General features: G+C 41.8%; 1 protein-coding gene across 3 annotated transcripts in view; it reads right to left on the bottom strand.

The window, feature by feature from the left end:
- Window positions 1-23,162, bottom strand: part of sugt1 (SGT1 homolog, MIS12 kinetochore complex assembly cochaperone) — a 190,013-nt gene that overhangs the window by 123,024 nt on the left and 43,827 nt on the right. For all 3 annotated transcript variants that reach the window (XM_063053753.1, XM_063053750.1, XM_063053752.1), the window contains one exon: window positions 7,268-7,302. In XM_063053753.1, the coding sequence (XP_062909823.1) occupies window positions 7,268-7,302 (35 nt within the window). The remainder of the gene's footprint in view (window positions 1-7,267; window positions 7,303-23,162) is intronic.

Here is a 23,162-nt window from a genome sequence, read left to right as displayed (position 1 = left end):
TACTCTATCAAAAGCTTTCTCGGCATCTAAAGAAATAACACACTCAGGAACATTTTGTGAGGGAGTATAAACGATATTTAACAATGTACGAATATTATAAAAAGAGTAACGACCTTTAATAAAACCCGTTTGGTCTTCCGAAATAATAGAAGGAAGTACTTTTTCTAGTCTATTTGCTAATAACTTAGAAAAAACTTTAGAATCAACATTTAATAAAGATATTGGTCTATAAGATGCACATTGAGCAGGGTCTTTATCCTTCTTTAGTATTAAAGAAATTGATGCTCTATTAAAAGATTCCGGAAGTTTACCAAGTTTCAAAGAAGCCTCAAAAACCTTATAGAGCCAAGGAATCAATAAAGAAGCAAAACATTTATAAAATTCAACGGTAAACCCATCAGGGCCAGGAGCTTTCCCCAGATTCATAGAAAAAATAACATTCTTAATCTCATCCATTGTAATGGAAGTATCTAATAAAGAAGACATATCCTGTGAAATCAGAGGGAAGTCTAACTTATCTAAAAAATCATTCATATATTTAGAATCTCGAGGAGACTCTGATTGGTATAAAAAAGAATAAAAATCACAAAAGGTTTGATTAATCCCCACATGATCCAATATCAATCGATCATTTTGGTTATAAATCTGATTGATTTGAGATTTAACATAATTAGATTTCAATTGATTAGCCAGCAGCTTGCCAATTTTATCACTGTGAACATAAAAATCACTTCTTGTTTTCTTTAATTGGTTTACAATCGAGGACGAGAGTAGTAAACTGTGTTCCATTTGAAGTTCAGTTCTTTGTTTGTATAGCTCCTCAGAAGGAGCCATAACATATTTCTTATCAATTTCTTTAATCTTGTCCACAATTACCATCTCCTCCTGCTTCTGTTTCTTCCTCAAAGCAACGGAATACGAAATAATCTGACCCCGAATATAGGCTTTAAAAGTGTCCCAAAGAGTGTTAACCGAAATATCTTCTGTATGGTTAATTGTAAAAAAAAGCTCAATCTGTTCATTCATAAAATTAACAAAGTCCGAGTCCTGAAGCAACAGCGAATTAAAACGCCATTGTCTATTGTTTGGTATATTGGCCATAATTTTAATAGAAAGCTTAAGTGGAGCATGATCCGAAATGGTTATAGAATCATAATCACATTTAATCACTGAAGGAATGAGACGAGAATCAATGAAAAAATAATCAATTCTTGAATAGGAATGATGAACATGTGAAAAGAAGGAAAAATCTTTTTCCTGAGGATGCAGAAAACGCCAAATGTCCGTCGACCCAGAATCAGAAAGGAAAAAATTAATCAAATTTGCAGATTTATTAGGTAAAGTCCGTAAAGGAGCCGAACGGTCCAAAGCTGGAGATAAACAGGTATTAAGATCTCCGCCCCAAATCAATGAAAACTCGTTCAAATTCGGAAACTGATCAAACAATGATTTATAAAATTCCGGACAATCCATATTAGGAGCATAAACATTAACCAAAACTACTTTTTTATTAAATAATAAACCACTAACCAATAAAAATCTACCATTCGGATCAGAGATAATATCCTGTTGTATAAAAGTAACTGAGGAGTCTATAAAAATAGAGACGCCTCGAATCTTAGCATTGGAGTTCGAATGAAATTGTTGTCCCTTCCAAAATTTGAAAAAACGTAGTCTGTCCCCCCTCCGTACATGGGTCTCTTGTAAAAATAAAATTTGTGCTTTAAGTCTCCGGAACACTTTAAAAACTTTTTTCCTTTTAATAGGATGATTAAGACCATTAGTATTCCAGGAGACAAAATTAATAATAGACTCCATAAATCCTAAAGTCAACCCATAACAAGGAGGATTGACAATAGGCGCGACCCACAGACCCGGAGAGGAAACAGAACATACAAAAGATACCGGGGAAAAGGACGTAACCAATACTTCAATAATGTATATAGCCCAAAGAGAAACAAACTAAAACGTGAAGCCCCTCCCACCGCCCCCCACCCCAGGACCCCAAGGCGAAATCTAAAGCAGACCCGCCAGAAAGAAGCAAGCGCTAAAACTACCCCCATGACTTCCGGTATACGCTCCCTAAAAAAAAGGTATAAATATGAAAAGGATCAGCTAATTGTAAAACAGTAAAAAAAATAAGTAAAAAAAAAGTTAGCTCAATTAAAATACACACAGAACAGAACAAAAGCCGGAAAGTATATATTAAAAAAAAACCACAATAAACCTCAAACTCATGAATAGACACAGCAACAAAAAAAATAGGATTATTAACATAAAATGATTATAAAAAGCAAAACAGAATAAAATTTAAAAAAAACTACAAAATTTAAGGCCGCACAGGAAATACGTAAGATGACAAAAGGGAAGTAACCACCCAGAATCCCCTGGGAAAAGAAAGAAATGACGCAGTTAAAAAGAAAGTTTAGCAGCCATATTAAGAAATCGAAAGTAAACTTTTCTGCCCAAATAGGGCACAGAAAAGTTAAAACCAACCAATTCACAGCCTCCGATCAACGGAGAAAATTAAAAAAAGGCAATTAAGATGTTGAAGATGAAAGTTGATCCAGATAACTCTGGGCATCCGATGGAGAATCAAAAAAACGAAGAGCTCCATCTAACATGCGAATCCTTAGACGTGCAGGATACAGCAGCGCTGGTCTTAAATCCATCTTATAGAATTCCGACATCACGGATCTGTAACGAACCCGTTGGTCCCAGATTGGTTTACTGAAATCTTCCACGAATCGGAACTTAAGATCCGAAAAATCAATGAAACCTTTAGATCGAGCGAATCGAAACAGTCTCTCCTTATCTTGAAAGTAATGAAAACGTAAGATAACATGCCTAGGTCTATCTGACCTAGACGAGTATGATGGAATTCTGTGAACACGATCCAGTAGCGGTGGTTGGTCAGGAAATACAGTAGGGAATGCATCTTTTAAAAGTTGGGAGAAATATTTCATAGGGTTGTTAGCTTCCACGGCTTCCCTGACGCCAATCATTCGTAAATTCTGCCGTCGCATTCTAGATTCCAAGTCAGAGTTTTTAAAAGTCAAAAAGTCAAGTTTCTTCTTCATTACATTAATTGTTTCTTCGACTTTCCCCATCTTAAGCTCACTTTGTTGCGCGGATTTTTGAAGACCAGATATAGCCGACTGATGTTCCGCAATACATGTTTGCATCTTATCAATTAAATCGGCAATTTTCTGGAACTTAGTTGAGATTTCCATATGAATCAGGTCTTTAACAGAGCCCATAATTTCTGTACGAATCATCTCCCTAACAGAGGTTGAAATTTCCCTCTGAATTAACTCCGATATAGCTTCCAAAGTCACCGGTGATTCAGTCGGAGGGAGATCCGTAGCTTTCGGTTTAACCGGAGGTTTACCATCCTTGCCGTCTTTCCCGTTCTTAGACATAGCCGATCTCAGTATCATCCAATTGTCAGAGAATTCAGTTTAATTCAAAGTATTGTAAAAATTGATGCCTTAATAGTTAATTAAAGTATAGCTGACCATAGAGAGAAAAAACTCAGAGGTAATGGAGCGAGTCAAGAACGCGACTTCACTCCATGAGCGCTACCGGAAGTCCACCTGCAGCAATTTTCACCTTTGTATTGTTACTTGACAACTTGCCTACACTGTTTCCATGCTGTCAAACTTATCTAACTTCAAATTTTAGATAAACTGCAATATTTTCCACTACTAGTGCACCAAACTTTAGTGTGTATTTCCTGCATTAAATTCCCGTCCTGTCTAGCAACTCATCCTTCATCACGCAATAAGCAACCTCTACATCCTATTTTATTCAGTATTTGCTCTAATGTATTATGTCTTTCAGCCCAAAACTTTAACATTTAGATAAAAATCAGGAGCCCATTTCAGCCTACCTACAGCTAAATTATTATACTTCTGCTCTTACTATTACACTATTGGATTCCTTGGATAACTTTGCCATTGATTATCCATAAATTTCAGTAAATTCCTCTCTGCTGCTCAACCAAACCTGTCAAGCCCCAAATTCTAACCACCCCGACATCAAAAACACTAACAGTTCCAGGTCATCCACATTTTGCGGTATTTTTTCTTTTACAAGTCTTTTCGTATCCACACTCACTTATGATACCTCATCAGGAACTATACCCCTCAAGTGCCCCCACAAACCTCAGTTCCTGACTCCTGATTCCTGCTACATGCCCACTTTCCTTTTCATCCACGTTTTCAAAGACTAAGGCTATAAGGGGTTCAAATTCAGTGCCTAAAATTGCCCATCTTGACAGTTCTTGCTACTTTTAAATTAAAAGAAAGCTACCAGTAAGTTTTTTTCAACTTTGTCTTACTTTGTCATTTCTATTTAATGAAATGCTATTCTTACAGCAATTCCTGTGATTTTTTAACATATTTACGGATTTGCATTCAAAACATGGCAAAGCAATAATTTAATTTTTTTTGTAAGATCTGCCACACAACGAATTTCACAGCATAAGTCAGTGATAGTAAATCTGATTCCGATTTAATTGGTTTTCATACCAAACTGCAAATATAAGACCATAAGACATAGGAGCAGAAAGCACTTAGCCCACCAGGTTTACTCTGCCAATCCACCAGCGCTGATTTATCATCCCTTTCAACCCCACGCTCCTACCTTCTCTCTGTAACCTTTAAGGCCCCTAATTATCAATAACCTATTAACCTCTGCCTTAAACATACCCAATAACTTGGTATCCACAGCTGTCTGTGGCAATGAATTCTGGCTAAAGATATTCCTCCTCAACTCTGTTCTAAAGAACATCTATTCTGAGGCTGTGTCTTCTGGTCCTATACTCCCCACTATATGAAATAACCTTTCTATATCCAGCTATCATGGACTTTATAAAGTTATAGATAAGTGTGTCCTCACAAAATCATTCAGTCTTCTCAAACCAAAAGCCCTGGATGAATCATGAGATGTGCAATCTGCTGAGGGTCAGATCAGAAGCATTCAAGTCTGATGATCAAAAAGTTACAAGAGGTCCATCTACAATCTCTGGAAAACCAGCTCACGGGTAAAGTGACAATTCCAGACTAAACTTAAATCAATGACGGATGCTCGACAGCTGTGGCAGGACTTGAAATGCTATTGCCTCTTACAAAGTGAAATCAAGGAATATAGGTAACAACAAAGCTTCGCTTCCAGATGAGCTCAATGCCTTCTGTGCTCACTTTGACCATCAAAACATTGGGGAACCATCACAAACATCCACAGCCCCCAATGATTTCAGTCTGAACATTATTTAGAAGGGTGAAAGCATGGGGGGCATCTGGTCCAGATGGGGTACCAGGCCAAGTACTGGAGACCTGCACTGATCAAGTGGCTGGAATGTTCACTGAGATAGTTAACCTCTTGCTGTAGCAGTCTGAGGTACCACTTGCTTCAAGGAGGCTTCAATTATACTGATGTCAAAGAAATACATTGTAATCTGCCTCAACGTCTATCATACTACTCTCATTGGCAGAATTAAAGGTAGTGATGAATCAGCATAAAGGAGGGACATTGAAAATTTTGCTGAGTGATGCCACAACAACAACAACTTCTTACTCAATGCCAGCAAGACAAAGGAGCTGATTGACTTCAGGATGAAGAAATTGGAGACAAACCTCATAGGAGGTTCAGAGGTGGAGAGGGTCAGCAATATTAAATACCTCAGTAACACACAAAATGCTGGAGGAACTCTGCAGCATCTATGGAAATGAATAAACCATTGACGTTTCAGACCAAGACCCATCCTCAGGTGTAAAAAGGAAGGGGAAGATGCCAGAATAAAAATGTGAGGAGAGGAGAAGGAGGATAGCTCGAAGGTGATAGGTGAAGCCAGACGCATTGGAACGGTGAAGGGCTGGAGAGGAAGAAATTTGATACGAGAAAGTGGACCCTAGGAGAAAGGGAAGGAGATTCCTCCCCTCTCCCATGTTATAATCTAAGAGGACCCATCCTGGGCTCAGCAACGCAAGTGCAATTACAAAAAAAACACAGCAGTACCTTTATTTCCTTGGAAGCTTTCCAAAGATTCGGCACGATATCTAAAACTTTGACAAACTCCTACAGATGTGTGGTGGAGAGTACATCGACAGGCTGCATCACAGTTGGCATGTAAACACCAATGCCCTTGAATGGAAAATCCTACAAAAAGTAGTGGACACAGCCCAGTCCATCACTGGTAAAGGCCTCCCCACCACTGAGCACATCCACACACAGCACTGTTAAAGGAAAGCAGCATCCATCATCAAGGACACCCCCCACCCCCCAGCTCCCTGTTCATTCTCGCTGCTGCCGCCAGGAAGGTGGTACAGGATCCTTAGGACCCACACCACTAGATTCAGGAACAGTCGTTACCCCTCAACCAATCAGGCTCTTTTGAACCAGTGGGGATAACTTCACTCGCTGCATCACTGAACTGTTCCCAAAACCTATGGATTCACTGTCAATGACTCTGCATTTCATGTTCTCAATATTTATTGCCTACTTGTTTTTTTTTTGTCGGCTCTATTGCTGCAGTCTTTTATTGATTCTATTATGGTTACTGAATATTTATTGAGTATGCCCGCAAGAAAATTAATCTCAGGGCTGTACACATATGTACCTCAATAAATTTGCTTTGAACTTTAAACTCTATCTTGGACTTCCAATATATAAATTCTACCATCGCCATTAACAGACGGTTATTACTTAAACCTGTTCATAAAGTGACATAGCTTATCATTTCACCATAATACTGCCTGCATTTCTAATGCCCTCCACAAATATTACCACTTCGGTTAACAAGAACGCCTTGCAAACAAAGAAAAACAGCTCCATCAACAGGTAAAAGGCAGCAAATGCTGTAAAATTTAACACTCATTCACATGGTTTTGTGACTTGTTGGTAATAAAACAAAGGAATACACTACTAGCAGAAACTGCTTGAAAACAGTTAGTTATATGGTTCAGTCCCACAAGTAGTATAACTGAAAAACAAAGGAAGGGAACAACACTAAGATAATCAGCAGTTTCAGGAAATAAGATGACAAACGGCAAAGAAGCAAAGAATTTAGTGACAACATAATTCGCAATTCACAATTATACAAAAAGGACAACTTTTCCAAAAGCAGAGTCAAAAGTCTGGAAAACTAAAGCACATTTCAGTGAAATTAATAACTTAAGAATCATGATCAATGCCATAACCTAATGCATTCAAATGATGGTTTTATTACCATACACTGGTGAAACAATTCCCTTGGTTAACTTACTTTATTTTGCGTGTTGCCGTCTGATGTTTGGGTGTCTGTTTTCCAAAGGCCGTCAGAAGTGTTGCAAAAGCAGAAAAAAAAGCAAAATACAATCAAGTAACACAAATAACTTACAAGAACCTTTTACTGTTCAAAATCTGCTATCTTTGACATTTAATGATAAACCAAATATATTCACAGTTCAAATTTTGTGTCTTACTTGCATTCTAAATTGCTCTCATGGTTATTGTTCAGCAGGTTTAATTTCGGATGTAAAAACTTCAATTAGTAGGATGCACAAATCTAAGTGCAATTAAATTGAAATGAAATGGCCATTTCAAATGCCTACCATTTAAATTTGAATACCTTACTTGTGCACCAAAATAGTGCTCACAAAAATACCAAAATTTTGTCATCATCAGCAAAATCCCTTTGGAATTTTGACCTAGTGCACTGCACATAAAAATTAGATATCGTCTCAATTTTAGAGCAGTACAGATGCCACTAACACAAATTACAATTACATGAAAAGGAAGCACAAGGAAGATAATGCCATTCCTTAATTTGTTTGAGCAATGATCAACTGGGGACCATGCTGAATCAAGCAGATTGAGCCTCCGGTGAGTTGTTTTGTAAAAGAGCCCCTACAGCAAGTAGTTTGCCAGTGATTTGCAAATACATTACAAGCGGGGAGAATTTTTACAGATATTCTTGTCAAAAGCTCTGAAATAGAAGGAAATCTAACTACAAATACCCTGTTCACATTCTACAACAAAGTCAAAAATAGGAAGAATACAGCAGTGGCTGAGATGAAAAACGTTTTAAGTATGTAATCCTCCCCACCAGCAACACTGCTTGGAAAAGTTCAAGACATTAGAAAGTTTGGGGCTAATATGCTATAGCTATCTACTGTGTCCGCAAACTACAGTAAAACTCTGATAATCCATTCAACTTTTCAGAAATCCCAGAAGACATTTCCTAAACTCCCCTAAAACTAACCAGGGCCCAGGTACCTGCACTCAGAAGCATCAAATCAGAAATAAAAGCTTCTGATTTCATTGGATCTTTGTTGTAATACTGTGTAATATCTACCTGTTAGACCATTAACAGAAATATCAAATAAATCATTCAGCATTGCCAAATTCTAGTTATGGAAGTTCTTGAGTACATGCTGATAAACTCTACCTGATCTGATGTAAAGCCTCTGTTACATTAGATTCAGGTGATAAACACCAGACTAAATCTGCATCTTTCAGTGAAGCATCAGACTTCTGCACTTGTGCCGCTGGTTTAAATCTTATGCATTTTGGAAGTTGTCAGGAAATGGAAAAATTCAAACCAGAGTTACGCCACAGCTGGTTGGAGTACCGAATCTCTGAGGTGCTAAGAGAAAATACCAGACTAATCCTCAGAGCTGTGGCAGGGTTCACATGCTATAACTTGTTACAAAAATAGCATCACCAACAACAGCACGTCCCTTCCCGATGAGTTAAATGCACTCTATGCGCATTTTTGAACAGAAGAGAATGGGTAAGTCACCAAAACACAAAATGCCTACAGCAACTCAGCAGGTCAGGCAGCATCTATGGAAATAGACAGTCGATGTTTTGGGCCTCAATCTTTCTTCAGCACTGAGAAGGAAGGGAAATTCTCTAGAATATAAAAGGTGGAGGAAGGGGGTAGAAAGAGGCTAGCTAGAGCTAGGTGGGTGGGAAAGGTCAAGGGCTGGAGAAGAAAGAATCTGATAGGAGAGGAGAGTGAACCACAGGAGAAAGGCACAAAGGAGGGGATACAGGCAGAAGAAATCAATATTTATGCCATCTGGTTGGAATATACCCAGATGTAATACACGATGTTGCTCCTCCTCCCTGAGGGTGGCTTCATCTTGGCACAAGAAAAAGCCACGGAACGGGAATGGGAAATAAAATGTTTGGCCACCAGAAAGTAGCCTTGTTGCGGATGGTGCAGAGGTGCTCAACAAAAGAATCCCCAATTTACGACAGGCCTCACCAATGTAGAGGAGCACCGGACACAATAGATGACCCCAGCAGATTCGCAGGTGAAGCACTGCCTCACCCTGAAGAACTGTCTGGGACCCTGAATGGAGGTGAGAATGGAGGTATGTGGGCAGGTGTAACCCTCAGACCATTTACAAGGATTAGTGCCAGAAGGGAGATTAGTAGGGAAGGACAAATGGCTAAGGGAATTGCATGGCGATGAAGGGGAGGGAGGGAGGAAATGGCGGCGTGACGGCAGCGCGCGTGGCCTCTCCGGTGATGAATATTTGTTATCTGTCAAGTAGGGGACCGTGCACAATTCTGACTTGATGGAGACAGACTTGAGTGCATAGCGGAACATCTGGAAAACTTCTGAAATGATTGCTTTGCTATCACTGTCACTGTGTGGTAACTGGAATCTCTGGAGCTGTAGGCCTCGAAATCCTCGGCTTTGCGTGTTTCAGCGGCCGGGGAGAGGGTGAAGGCGCTCGGCAGAGGATGACACTCGGGAGGCTGTATCGGAAAGGCTGCTCGGAAGCTCGGAATTTTCGGACGGATGGACTCAGGGTCGGCTGCTTCCAAGGTATCGGCAAGTTGACGGTGCCTGGAGGTTTATGGCAGGGAGTTTCTCCCTTTTGCTGCCGCTATCGGGGACTCGAGAGTCGATCGACTCGGGGACTTTGAGACTTTTTTTTACTGTGCCTATGGACTGTTCTTCATCAAATTATGGTATTGCTTGCACTGCCGTAACTATATGTTATAATTATGTGGTGTTGTCAGTGTTAGTCTTTGGTCTGTCTTGTTTTCCGTGATATCACGCCGGAGAAACATTGTATCATTTCTTAATGCATGTATGCATTTCTAAATGACAATAAAAGAGGACTGAGTGTACTCATAATCTAAAAAAAAGATATGTTTCATGGTAGGGTCCCTTTGGAGATGGGAAGATAGGTTAAGTTGTGAAGGATAATGTGTTGGATGAAGTAGCTGATGGGATGGTAGGTAGGGCAAGAAGAACTATCAAAGGTGAAGGGAAGTTAGGGTATTCATGGATATATAGGAAATGGAGGAGATGCAGGTAAGGGCAGCATCAATAGTGGAGGGAAGGAAACCCTGCTCTTTAGAGGAGGAGGACATTTCTCATGTCTTGGAACGTGAAGTCATGTACTGGGAACAGAAGCGGCGGAGGCAAAGAAACTGAGAAAAGGAGATAGCATTTTTACAGGAGATAGGGTGGGAAGAGGTATAGTCGAGATAAATGTGGGAATGGGTAGGTTTAGAAAAGATGTCGGTTGACAGTTTGTCTCCAGAGATGGAGACAGAGAGAGAGACCGAGAATGGGGAGGGAGATGTCAGAGATGGACCAAATAAATTTAAGAGCAAGGTGGAAATTAGAGGTAAAGTTGGTAAGATTGACGAGCTCGGTAAGAAGCAGCACCAATGCAGTCATCCATGTAGCAGAGGACGAGTTGGGGAGTATGACCGAGGAAGGCTTCGACCACAGATTGTTCCACGTAGCCAATATAGCTAGCAGGTATAGCTGGGACCCATGTGAGTGCTCATGGCTACACCACGAGTGTGGAGAAAGTGGGAGGAGCTAAAGGAAAAATATACAAGCAGGGTTCTGCCAGGCGGAGGAGGGTGGTGGTGGATTGGTTGGTTCGTTTGTCAAGAAATAAGTGGACAGGTTTGAGGTCATCTTAATGGGAGATAGAGGTGTATAAGGACTGAACATCCATGGTGAAGATGAGGTAGTCAGAGCCAGGGAACTGAAAGTTACTGAGAAAATCAAAGGCATGAGAAGTGCAGTGGATGTGGCTGGGAAGGGACTGAACCAAGGAGGATAGAGTGGATTTGAGGTATGAGGACGCGAGTTCAGTGGGGCAGGACCCGGCAGAGACATGTCTACATGGACAGTCTGGCTTGGGGATCTTGGGCAGAAGGATGAAGAGAGCAGCGCAGCATAAGGGAACAATGAATTTGGTGTCAGTGGATGGGAATTCACCAGATTGGATAACATCAGTGATGATGTCAGAGATGCTTTTCTAATGGTCTGGACCGGGGTCCCCTTTAAGGAGTAGGCATGAAGTGGTGTCTGAGAATTGCTGCCCAGCCTGGTAGAGGTCAGTGCAGCATACACAAAAGCACCCACTTTGTTTGTGGGTTCGATGGTAAGGTTGGGATCGGTGTGGACAGTGGAGATCAGTGCATTCAGTGAGCTGGAGGAAGTTGGAGGAGGAGAAATTAAGTCAAGACAGTCAACATCTCCTCTGCAATTTGAGATGAAAAGATCCAAAGCAGGCATACAATCAGAGTGGGGTGTCCAAAAAGAGAAGGTTTGAAGAGGGGAGAAAGGGTCATCAGTGCGGAGTGTGGAATCCTTGTTAAAGAAGTGAGCTCGGAGACGACGGCGACGTAAGAACAACTTAACGTCATGGAGGGTGTGGAATGCACTAAGATGCAGGCAAAAGGGGGCAAAAGTAAAACCCTTGCTGAGGATAGAAAGTTCTGCTTCGGAGAGGGGAAGGTAAGAGGAAATGGTGAATACATGGCAAGGATTAGAACTGGGATCCGGTGGGGGGGGTGTGAGGAAAGAGTTGTTGGTACCAGAGGAGAGTAGGGTGTGGGGTGTTCAAGGAAGATGGAGTCAGAGGAAGATGGAAGCTCTAAGGACCCAACAGCTGACAGTGAGGTTCTAGAGACAGGATTGCAGAGATTGCAGGGGAAAAGAATACTAGAGGTACAGTGGCGGCGAGTAAAGTCTTAGACAGTCACCACCCACCCTGACAGTCTACAGTACACCTGAATCTACAGTCACCATTGCAGACACAAGACGAGTATTCTGGAGGGTGAACCCACAGAAAGCACTGGACCATGACGGTGTCCCCGGCCATATCCTTAGATTTTGAGTGGTCCTGTGGCGATCAATTGGCATGGGTATCTGCAGACATTTTTAACCTTTCTCTGCTTCAGGCCGTTTCCTTCCACTTTAAGACCACTATCATCCTGGTACCCAAGAAAAACATAACATGTCTGAAAACCTACTGCCCCACAGCGCTGACATCTACCAACATACAGTGCTTCAAATAGCTGGTCACGGCACACATCAATTCCAGCTTTACAGACAACTCCAACCCACTGCAATCTGCTGACTGCCAAAACAGGTCTGCAACAGCTGCCATTTCCCTGACCCTGTATTCATCCCTGGAGCATCTGATCAGTAAAAAAAAAAATACAGACTACTATTTATTGATAATTCTGCCTCTCAATACTACAATTCAATGCAAGTCTATCACCAACTCTGAACTGTGGAAATCAATGCCTCCCTCTGTGACTTCCTGACCAAAATACCACAATAATCAGGGAGGATTGGGAGAAGAGTGCAGATGCAGTAGCTCGTCATCGCGCAAGGTCATTGAGAAGATTTAAAAAGGGAATTCTTTCAGTAGGAGATTGGATTGGGAAAAGTAAGCAGACACAGTAGCTCGTTATCGCGCAAGGCCACTGAGAAGGTTTCGGGATAAAAGGGAGACACTGCCGAGTGGCGCAGTCAATAGACAATAGGTGCAGGAGTAGGCCATTCAGCCTTTCGAGCCAGCACCACCATTCACTGTGATCATGGCTGATCATCCACAGTCAGTACCCTTTTCCTGCCTTCTCCCCACATCCCTTCACTCCACTATCTTTAAGAGCTCTACCTAACTCTTTTTTGAAAGAATCCAGAGAACTGGCCTCCACTGCCTTCTGAGGCAGAGCATTCCCCAGAACCACAACCCTCTGTGTGAAAAAAGTTTTTCCTCAACTCCGTTCTAAATTGTCTACCCCTGATTCTTAAACTGTGTCCTCTGGTTCTGGATTCCCCCAACATCGGGAACATGTTTCCTGCCTCCAGTGTGTCCAATCCCTTAATAGTCTTATATGTTTCAATCAGATCCCCAGTCATTGGAGTAGCATGAGTCATAGTAGTAGGGCTTCGGCGAGGTCTGGCCTAAGTGAGGTAAGGTGGTAGGTTACATTCATACCTCTTTTTTCCTTTAACTTAAGAATAGCGAGTATGACTGCAAGGCCAGTTTTCAGCCCTGGGTGTCCTATGTGGGATATCCGAGCGATTTCCAGCCTCCCTGATGGCCACATCTGTGCCAGGTGTACAGCTGCAGCTCCTTAGAGACTGAATTAGGGCTTGTTAGGCAAAATGAGGAAGCAATCAATAGGAGTTATAGGCAGGTACATAAGAGCATGAGAAATAGGAGCAGGAGTCGGCCATCTGGCCCATCAAGCCTGCTCCGACATTCAATAAGATCATGGCTGATCTGGCCATGGACTCCTATTTTACTGAGGTAGCCTCCACAGCTTAATTGGGCACTGAATTCCAGATACACCACCTTATGGGAAAAGCAGTTCTTCCTCATCTCCGCTCTAAATCTACTCCCCTGAATCTTGAGGCTACGTCCCCTAATTCTGGTCTCACCTACTAGTGGAATCAAATTTCCTGCCTCTGTCTTATTTTTTCCTTTCATAATTTTATATGTTTCTATAAGATCTCTCATTCTTCTGAATTCCAGTGAGTACAGTCCCAGACGACTCAATCTCTCCTCAGTCTAACCCCCTCATCTCTGGAATCAACCTGGTGAACCTCCTGTGCACTGCTTCCAAAGCCAGTATATCCTTCCTCAAGTAAGATGACTAGACCTACACACAGTACTCCAGGTACAGCCTCACCAGTACCCTATACAGTTGCAGCATAACCTCCCCGCTCTTAAATTCAATCCCTCTAGCAATGAAGGCCAACATCCCATTTGCCTTGATAGCCTGCTGCACCTGCAAACCAACCTTTTGTGATTCATGCACAAGCACTCCCAAGTCCCTCTGTACAGCAGTACGCTGCATTTTAGCATTTTATAACCTGCTCTTCCTTTTTTCCTTCCAAAGTGGATGACCTCCAATTTACCAACATTGTATTCCTTCTACCTGACCCTTGCCCACTCACTTAACATATCTATATATCTCTGAAGACTCTCTTTATCTTCTGCACAATTTGCTTTTCCACTCAATTTAATATCATGAGCAAACTTAGATACACTACACTTGGTCCCCTCTTCCAGATCATTAATGTATATCGTGAACAGTTGCGGGCCGAGCACCAACCCTTGCGGCACACCACTCACCCGATTGTCAACTAGAGTAACACCCATGTATCTTAACTCTCTGCTTTCTGTTTGTTAACCACTCCTCTATCCATGCGAATACATCACCCATAACTGTATATATCCTTTTCTTATGGATAAGTCTTTTATAGGCACCTTATCGAATGCCTTCTGGAAATCCAAGTAAGTAACATCCATCTGTTCCCCTCTATTGACTGCGCTCATTATATCATCAAAAGAACTCCAGAAAGTTTGTCAAACAGGACCTGCATTTGCTGAATCCAGGTGCGTTTGCCTGCTGGATCCAATCTGCCTATTTCTTCAACGACAGCTTCAAGTATTTTCCCAACTAGTCACACTAGGGCTACAGGAGACAGTTAAGTGAGTGACTGTCAGGAGAGGGAAGAGTATCACGTAGTGGAGAGCACACCTATGGCCATCCCTATCCACAATAAGTACTCCCTTTTGAGTATTGTTTTGGGGGGGGGGGGGGAAGAGACCTACCTGGGAAAAGCAAAAGTGGCCATGCGTCTGGCACTGAGACTGGCCCTGCAGCTCAGAAGGGTAGGGTAGGAAATCCAAAGAGCTTTTACAGATATATTAAGAGCAAAAGGATTGTAAGGGATAAAATTGGTCCTCTTGAAGATGAGTGGTCGGCTATGTGCGGAACCAAAGGAAATGGGGGAGATCTTAAATAGGTTTTTTGCGTCTATATTTACTAAGGAAACTGGCATGAAGTCTATGGAGTTAAGGGAAACAAGTAGTGAGATCATGGAAACTGTACAGAATGAAAAGGAGGAGGTGCTTGCTGTCTTGAGGAAAATTAAAGTGGATAAATCCCCGGGACCTGACAGGGTGTTCCCTTGGACCTTGAAGGAGACTAGTGTTGAAATTGCGGGGGCCCTGGCAGAAATATTTAAAATGTCCCTGTCCACAGGTGAGGGGCCGGAGGATTGGAGAGTGGCTCATGTTGTTCCGTTGTTTAAAAAAGGATCGGAAAGTAATCCGGGAAATTATAGGCCAGTAAGTTTAACGTCGGTAGTAGGTAAGTTATTGGAGGGAGTACTAAGAGACAGAATCTACAAGCATTTGGATAGACAGGGACTTATTAGGGAGAGTCAACATGGCTTTGTGCGTGGTAGGTCATGTTTAACCAATCTATTGGAGTTTTTCGAGGAGGTTACCAGGAAAGTGGATGAAGGGAAGGCAGTGGATATTGTCTACATGGACTTCAGTAAGGCGTTTGACAAGGTCCCGCATGGGAGGTTAGTTAGGAAAATTCAGTCGCTAGGTATACATGGAGAGGTGGTAAATTGGATTAGACATTGGCTCAATGGAAGAAGCCAAAGAGTGGTAGTAGAGAATTGCTTCTCCGAGTGGAGGCCTGTGACTAGTGGTGTGCCACAGGGATCAGTGCTGGGTCATTTGTCATCTATATCAATGATCTGGATGATAATGTGGTAAATTGGATCAGCAAATTTGCTGATGATACAAAGATTGGAGGTGTAGTAGACAGTGAGGAAGGTTTTCAGAGCCTGCAGAGGGACTTAGACCAGCTGGAAAAATGGGCTGAAAAATGGCAGATGGGAGTTTAATACAGACAAGTGTGAGGTATTGCACGTTGGAAGGACAAACCAAGGTAGAACATACAGGGTTAATGGTAAGGCACTGAGGAGTGCAGTAGAACAGAGGGATCTGGGAATACAGATACAAAATTCCCTAAAAGTGGCGTCACAGGTAGATTGGGTCGTAAAGAGAGCTTTTGGTACATTGCCCTTTATTAATCAAAGTATTGAGTATAAGAGCTGGAATGTTATGATGAGGCTGTATAAGGCATTGATGAGGCCGAATCTGGAGTACTGTGTTCAGTTTTGGTCACCAAATTACAGGAAGGATATAAATAAGGCTGAAAGAGTGCAGAGAAGGTTTACAAGGATGTTGCCAGGACTTGAGAAACTCAGTTACAGAGAAAGGTTGAAGAGGTTAGGACTTTATTCCCTGGAGCATAGAAGAATGAGGGGAGATTTGATAGAGGTATATAAAGTTATGATGGGTATAAATAGAGTGAATGCAAGCAGGCTTTTTCCAATGAGGCAAGGGGAGAAAAAAACCAGAGGACATGGGTTAAGGGTGAGTGGGGAAAAGTTTAAAGGGAACATTACGGGGGGCTTCTTCACACAGACAGTGGTGGGAGTATGGAATGAGCTGCCAGATGAGGTGGTAAATGCGGGTTCTTTTTTAACATTTAAGAATAAATTGCACAGATACATGGATGGGAGGTGTATGGAGGGATATGGTCCGTGTGCAGGTCAGTGGGACTAGGCAGAAAATGGTTCGGCACAGCCAAGAAGGGCCAAAAGGCCTGTTTCTGTGCTGTAGTTTCTATGGTTTCTATGGAATGGAAGAGAATGGCAGCAGTAATAGGGGACCTTATAGTTAGGGGGACAGATAGGCGATTCTGTGGGCGCGAGAAAGAAACATGAATGGTGGTTTGCCTCCCAGGTGCCAGGGCTCATGATGTTTCTGAACACGTCCACAATATCCTGAGATGGGAGTGTGAGCAGCCAAAGGTTGTGGTACATACTGATTCCAGCGACGTAGGTAAAAAGAGGGAGGAGGTCCTGAAAGCAGAATGCAAGGAAATACGAAGGAAGCTGAGAAGGAGGACCTCAAGGGTAGTAATCTTGGGATTGCTGCCTGAGCCACATGACACAGAGTATAGGAATAGAATGAGATGGCAGATAAATGCGTGGCTGAAGGATTGGAGCAGGGGCAGGCATTCAGATTTCTGGATCATTGGGACCTCTTCTGGGGCAGGTGCAACCTGCACAAAAAGGACGGGTTGCACTTGAATCCGAGGGGGCCCAATATCCTGGTGGGGAGGTTTGTTAATGCTATTGGAGAGTGTTTAATCTAGTTTTGCAGGGGGATAGGAATTGAAGTAAAGAGATAGAGGATGGGGCAGTTGGTGCACGAGTATAGGCAGCTTGTGGGGAGTTTGTGAAGAAGGATAGGCAGAGGACAGAGCAAAGATGCTTGAGATGTGTCTATTATAATGCAAGGAGTATCATAATCAAGGCAGATGAACTTACAACATGGATCAATATGTGGAACTATGATGCTGCGGCTATTACAGAGACTTGGATGTCTCAGAGGCAGGAACGGCTGCTGAGTGTGCAGGCTTTAGATGTTTCAAAAACAACAGGGAGGGAGGCAAAAGAGGTGGGGGCATGATACTGCTAATCAGGGATACTGACACAGCTGCAGAAAAGGAAGTCGTGGAGGGTTTATCTACCGAGGCAGTGTGGGTGGAAGTCAGAAACAAAACAGGGGCAATAATTCTACTGGGTGTTTGTTATAGACCCTCCCCTATAGTAACAGGCACATCGAAGGGCAGATAGGGAGGCAGATTCTGGAACAATGCATAATATTAGGTTGTTGTGATGGGTAGTTTTAACTTTCCTAATATTGACTGGCATGTCCTTAGAGCAAGGGGTTTAGATAGGGTGAAGTTGGGTGTGTTCTGGAAGGTTTCCTGACACAATATGCAGATAAACCAACTAGAGGAGAGGTTGTATTTGAACTGGCATTGGGAAATGAACCTTGTCAAGTGTCAGATCTTTTGACAGGAGAGCATTTTGGAGGTAATGATTACAACTATCTCCTTTACCATAGCACTGGAGATGGGTAAGAGCAGACAATTTGGGAAAACATTTAATTGGGATAGGGGGAAAAATATGATGCTATTAGGTAGGAATTTGGGAACATAAATTGGGTGCAAATGTTCTCAGAAAAATGCACAGCAGGAATGCAGCAAATGTTCCAGGAACATTTGCATGGTGTTCTGCACAGATATGTTCCATTGAGGCAGGGAAAGAATGGTAGAGTAAAAGAACCATGGTGAACAAAGGATGTGGAAAATCTAGTAAAAAGAAAAGCTTACGAAAAGTTGAAGAAACTAAGTTCTGATGGTGTTCTAGAAAATTACAAGTTTGCCAGGAAGGAGCTGAAGAATGAAATTAGGAGAGCTTGAAGGGGCTATGAGAAGGCCTTGGCAAGCAGGATTAAGGAAAACCCCATGGCAGTCTACAAGTATGTGAACAGCAACAGGGTGAGCTGTGTGAGAATAGGACTGATCAGGTGCGATAATGGAAACGTGAGCATCGAGTCGGAGGAGGCAGCGGAGGTACTTAATGAATACTTTGCTTCAGCATTCACCAGGGAAAAGGACCTTGGCAATTGTGGGGATGACTTACAGTAGACTGAAACGCTTGAGTATATAGACATTAAGAAAGAGGATGTGCTGGAGCTTTTCAAAAGCATTAAGTTAGATAAGTCACCGGGACCAGGTGAGATATACCCCAGGCTACTGTGGGAAGTGAGGGAGGAGATTGCTGAGCCTCTGGCGATGATCTCTGCGTCATCAATAGAGGCAGGGGTACTCTGCACTGGCTTCTATTTAAACTCCTTTTATAAGTATGCAGATGCTACCACCCTAATGGGCTGCATCTTAAATAATGATGAACTGGAGTACAGGAAGGGAATAGTTGCCATGACAACAATCTTTCCCATCAATGTCAACAAAATAAAAGAGCTAATTATTGATTTCAGAAGGGTGGGTGGGGGGTGCATATACTCATCAACATCAAGAGCAGGTACAACACATCACCAGCAGCAGCCTACTGCCATCAAAGACATACATAAAGGTTCCAAAAAAAAAGGCCAGTAATAACATTAATGATCCTACCCACCCTGCTTATGGACTGTTTGTCCCACTCCGATCAGGGAAGAGGCTCTACAGAATCCACCGTATCAGAAACCACTAGACAGTTACTTCCGAGGTTATCAGAGTGATCAAGACCTCCACCCATCAATCAACACCAACATGCCTCCTCCAACCACCACTAACATACACAACACCTAGCGTCACTTTATGTACAGTCTACAGTTGCAAGAAAAGATTTGTGGACCCTTGGCAAGTACCTGGTTTTCTGCATTAATTTTAGGTAAAATGCAATGTAATCTTCATCTAAGTCACAATAATAGACAAACAATCTGACAAATCTACTAACACACAAACAATTGTACTTCTCTTCAATACTGAGTACACAATTTAAACAATCAGAGTCTACATTCAAAAAGGTATGTGAACCTCTGGGGTCATGCCTACTACAAAAGCTCTTTGGAGTCAGGTGTTTCATCAATGAGATGAAATTGGAGGTATGGGTTCTAGAGGTACCCAGCCCTATATTAAAAAAAACAAAGTCAGGTTAGTGACAGAGCCTGCTCTTCTCAAGAATGATTTGTTTATGTGCACTATGCCTCAATCAAAACAACTTTGAGAGTTCCTTACAAGAAATGTAGAGATACATGAAGCTGGAAAAGATTACAAAAACATTTCTAAAGACCCGAATGTTCATCAGTCCATAGTAAGAGAAATTGTCTACAAATGGAAGAAATTCAGTACTGTTGCTACTCTCCCTAGGAGTGGGTGTCCTAAAAAGATCACACCAAGAGCACAAAGTGCAATGCTGAAGGAGGTGAAAAAGAACCCAAGAGTTAAGCAAAAGACCTGCAGAGATCTCTAGAACTTGCTAAAGTCTCTGCTCGTGTCCACTATACAAAAAACACTGAACAAGAATGCTGTTCATGAAATGACACAACAGCTCTCCAAAAAAAAAAATTTTTAATTGCTGCATGTCTTAAGCTTGCAAGAGACCACCTGGATGTTCCACAATGCTTCTGGAACAATGTTCTGTGGACAAATGAGACAAAAGTTGAACTTTTTGGCAGAAATGCACACCGTTATGTATGGAGGAAAAAAGGCATTGCACATCAACACCAAAACCTCGTCCCAATTGTGAAGCATGGTGGAAGCAGCATCATCCTTCCTTCAGTTAGTCCTGACGAAGGGTCTCGGCCTGAAACGTCGACTGCACCTCTTCCTAGAGATGCTGCCTGGCCTGCTGCGTTCACCAGCAACTTTTAAGTGTGTTTCATGGTTTGGGGCTGCTTTGCTGCCTCAGGGCCTGGACAGCTTGCAATTGTTGAAGGAACAATGAATTCAAAATTGTATCAAGACATTTTACAGGAGAACGTCAGAGTAGCAGCCCATCGCCTGAAGCTTAATAGAAGTTGGATGATGCAACAATAATCCAAAACACACAAGTAAGTCAATAGAATGGTTTCAAAAGAAAATCTGTGGTTTGGAATGGTAAATTCAGAGTCCAGATCTTAACCCTATTGAAATGCTGTGCCATGACTTGAAGAGGGCAGTTCATGCAAAGTATCCCAGAAATACTGATGAACTAAAATTTTTGTATGGAGGAATGCTCTAAAATTCCTCCTAGCCATTGTGCAAGTCTGATCAGCAGCTACAGAAAACTGCTGGTGAAGGTTATTGCTCCACTAAAGGAGGTTCTAGCAGCTATTAAATAGAAGGGTTCACATAATTTTTCCAGCCTGGACTGTGAATGATTAAACAATGTGTTCAATAAGGACATGAAAAGTACAATTGTTTGTGTGTTACTAGTTTAGGCAGATTGTGTTTGTCTATTATTGTGATTTAGATGAAGATCAGATCACATTTTGAGTAATTAATGGAGAAAAACAGGCAACTCCAAAGGGTTCACAAACTTCTTGTGACTGTATATGTACTATTTACACAAGTGAAAAAATATCCAAATTTCTAATATGAGCCTGGGGTACAACCATAGCAGAATGACACACGGTAACTAAATATTTGAGGTCCAGGCACTATTTTACAGAACGTTAGCAGCCAGCTTGCAAAAAAAAAAGCAGTTGCAATTAAATTGACTTTCACAATTGCTCAAAACACTAGTTTTGTTCGCAATAATGTAGGAAACAAGTGAACTAACAGCAAAACTATTAAGATCTAGGAAATTTGGCTGTGTGGATTCTGAATTGGCTTGCCCACAGAAGGAAGATAGGGTGGTTGTTGGTGGAGAGTATTCAGCCTGGAGGTCAGTGACCAGTAGTGTTCCGCAAGGATCTGTTCTGGGATCCCTGTTCTTTGTGAATTTTAAAATTAATTTGGATGAGGAACTTGAAGGGTAGGTTAATAAGTTTGCAGATGATACAAAGGTTGGTGGTGATGTGCAGTGTAGAAGGTTGCCATCAGTTACAAAGGGATACTGATAAAATGCAGAACTAAGCAGAGAATTTTAAAGAGTGCAGAACAGGCCTTTCCGGTCCAATGAGCCCAGCAACTCTCCTATTTAACCCAAAACTAATCACAGGACAGCTTACAATGACCAATTAACCAACTAACCAGTACGTCTTTGGACTGTGGGAAGAAACCAGAGCACCCAGAGGAAAGCCACACACATGTACAGACTTTCTTAGAGCATGCCAGAATTGAACTCCGATCTCTTGACACTCCGAGCTGTAACAGCATTACACTAACGGCTACACCACCATGGAGTTCCCACCACCATGGCGCCCCAAGTGGCAGATGGAGTTCAATCCAGAAAAGTGTGAAGTAATACACTTTGAAAGGTCAAACTTGAAAGAAGAAAACAGGGTTAATGGCAGGATTCTTAATATGGAGAAATAGAGGGATCTTGGAGTCCATGTCCACAGATCCCTCAAAGTTGCCACACAAGTTATAGGGTGGTTAAGGCGGCAAATGGTGTGTTGACCTTCAGTGGTTGGAGGATCAAATTCAGGAGCTGCAAGATAGTGTTGCAGTTCTATAAAACTCTAAGTAGGAAAATGGATGGAGGGATGCATTGGACTAGTTTTGGAGTAAATTAAAAAGTCAGCACAACATTGTGGGTCAAAGGGCCTGTTCTGTGCTGGTATCGTTCTGTGGTTCATGAACAGCTGACCAATCAATGATGGACAGACAGTATGCAGGGGTAAAAAAAAATATTCTTTGCTGCAATTTGAGAGGGCAAGTGGGTGCCTGACTTCAACAGACCTGAAAATCAGCAGAAACAATACAACAGTTTCCTCAGTCCGGCATTGGACTGAAGAAAACATGCTTCTCAGTCTGTGTATTAACATAAAGGGTAGGCTCATGCTCTCATGTAACTGCACAAATGATGCTGGTAAAGGTCTCAAATTTGGTAAAACCAAGGAGGCCAAAACTCAAGTAAAACACTTAAGACTATTCCTGGAAGATCTCAGATGAACTTACCTGTCAAGCTTATGACAAAGTACCTGCACATCAATTTTAAACTGTGAATAAATAATAACTACTAACAAAGTTACCAGGAAGCATAGCAAAATTATTTGTGTATATAATGATCCTTTAATGTAGCAAAAATATATGGAAAAGTTTAAATTCAGCAGGTCCACTTACACAGAACGTAAAGCACAGCACTCGAACAGGCCTTCTGGCCTATGTCTGTGACAACTGCAAGTGGTCAATATCTCTCAAGCCCTGTTTATTCATGTCTGTCTTAAACATTCCTAAACACTCCTTTTCCAATTCCCTCTGTCATCATGGCCAAGCCAATTTTGAACCCAATCTATCAAAGTACTGGACATATGAATCTTAATTTTCTGTTATCTCGTCAAAAGCTTTATTAAAATCCAATTATACAACATTCACTGCCCTACTTTCAAGCATTTTCACCTCAAGAAACTCAATCAAGTTCATAAGATATACCAAGTGCCTTTAGTAAGAATATTTTTCCATACGTGAGGGGATCTTTTCCCTCAGAATCTTCCCCAACAATTTCCCTACCATTAATGCAAAGCTCGCCAGCCTATAATTTTCTGTTTTGTCTCTACAGCCCTTCTTATAGA

Source organism: Mobula hypostoma, chromosome 7 (assembly GCF_963921235.1).
Source record: "Mobula hypostoma chromosome 7, sMobHyp1.1, whole genome shotgun sequence".
Lineage (NCBI taxonomy): Eukaryota > Metazoa > Chordata > Chondrichthyes > Myliobatiformes > Myliobatidae > Mobula > Mobula hypostoma.
Note: the sequence above shows the minus strand (reverse complement) of the source record. Positions and strands in the feature narration are given on the sequence as shown.